The sequence below is a fragment of the Tribolium madens genome, unplaced genomic scaffold (assembly GCF_015345945.1).
Source record: "Tribolium madens isolate multiple individuals breed KSU strain unplaced genomic scaffold, Tmad_KSU_1.1 Scaffold_97;HRSCAF=244;Tcas5.2_LG3a, whole genome shotgun sequence".
NCBI classification, from domain to species: Eukaryota; Metazoa; Arthropoda; class Insecta; order Coleoptera; family Tenebrionidae; genus Tribolium; species Tribolium madens.
Window position 1 is genome coordinate 488,679 of NW_025401069.1, and position 1,567 is coordinate 490,245.

A 1,567-nucleotide genomic window follows, 5' to 3' on the forward strand; every position below is an offset into this window, starting at 1 on the left:
TAAATAAGTTGAGAATTAAAATCAAATTCTAGAAACATCTTTTTTTCTGTTAAACCCAACACAACAATATTAACACTGGAAATGCCACGATTTATTTTTTAACTGTTATCAAGTGATTAATAGTCAATTTGTTTGATAATAAAGCCGGCATTCAATAAACAAATTATTTTATCAACAATTTCATAAAATTTTACGGGTCAAGTTAACACGATTGCAAAATATTAGTTCTCGCAACATGATGTGATGCAAAATGGAAAAATATTTTTCAAATAGACAATACAAAAATTTGTAAACATGCAAATTTTTCGATCGCAAATTTTCCAAAATAGGAAATTTAATTGCAAAAATACACCTTGTACGTAACAATTATTTAAAATAAGTTAATTTATAAGAAATTAATTCGAATTTTATTTAAATCGACAATAAAAACATGCAAAGTCATTGCAATGATTCTTGTTTTGTTTTTCTTCCATCACTATCGTCATGAACAATTCGAAATAAATCCGAAATTTCTTCAAATACACACAAATATCCTCCGTTATCGTTGTTTTCAGTGATGAAATTTAAACAATCCGGAGGATATTACGTGCAATTTTAAAATAATATTTCATAAGCCTTCAAAAAGAGCAAATTTTACAGATAGTTGATAAGCGGCCTAAGGGTCATTTAGCAGAACAAGTCCGTAACTATTAAAAGAGAGCCTGTTTGCATTTGTCGCTCAGTCTGTTGACAACTTTAAAACGTGATATTTGAATCAAGATTTTTCGAAATGATGTCGAGACCGACTGATATCGTCCAGGGATCCAACAAGGAGGAGACGCCGCAAGGGACTCCTCCGGATACTGTAAGTGTGACTAGCTAATGAGTTACATTTTTCACATTTTTTCACTTGCTCTACGAGTGACAAGTGAAAGTGTCTTTCAGAAAATTTAACGTTTTTGAGTCGTGGAATTTGTCGGTTATCTAATTAGACACCAATTACTTTATCAAACTTCTTTAAAAAATTTATTGACATTTTTTATTGTTTTGTGTAGATAATAACTGGTTGAAGGTCGATCAAAAATTTAAAAAATTATTAAGGAGTTATAATTTTCCGGAAACAAACGCCTTGTATAAACTTGTATTTTGTTAAAAAGAAATCGAAATTTATTGAGTAATGATTTTTTAAATTAATTTAATTCAATCGATTTACTAATTCTAGTAATTTGAACTCAAATTACCATAATTTTGAATTCCACATCTCGAGATTTCTGATGCAACATTTTACTCAAGTTACAATTTTTAATTAGTGAAAAACTTTATATTAAAAATAAACAACATATAATTAAGTTGCAATACTAGGAAATTATTGCAAGAATAATATAAAAGGAGGAAAATACAAAATAGGAAACGTAGTCATTTCTAATTGTTGAAATAAGTGACAATTCTAACATAAGATAAATTAAAAATAAACTAAGCGTAAGTAAAAATTTCATTTTTCAAATGAGATAATGTAGAAACAACTTGGTAATATTTTGGTTATTATTTTAAATATTAAAAAAATATATAAAAGTACAACGTAGAAGGA

At 27.4% G+C, this 1,567-nt stretch overlaps 1 protein-coding gene across 1 annotated transcript in view; it reads left to right on the forward strand.

Moving 5' to 3' along the window:
• Nucleotides 1–711: 711 nt before the first annotated feature.
• Nucleotides 712–1,567, forward strand: part of LOC123015335 (protein henna) — a 7,402-nt gene continuing 6,546 nt past the window's right edge. Inside the window, exon 1 of the mRNA XM_044415039.1 lies at nucleotides 712–844. Within this exon, the coding sequence (XP_044270974.1) occupies nucleotides 770–844 (75 nt within the window). The 5' untranslated portion in view covers nucleotides 712–769. The remainder of the gene's footprint in view (nucleotides 845–1,567) is intronic.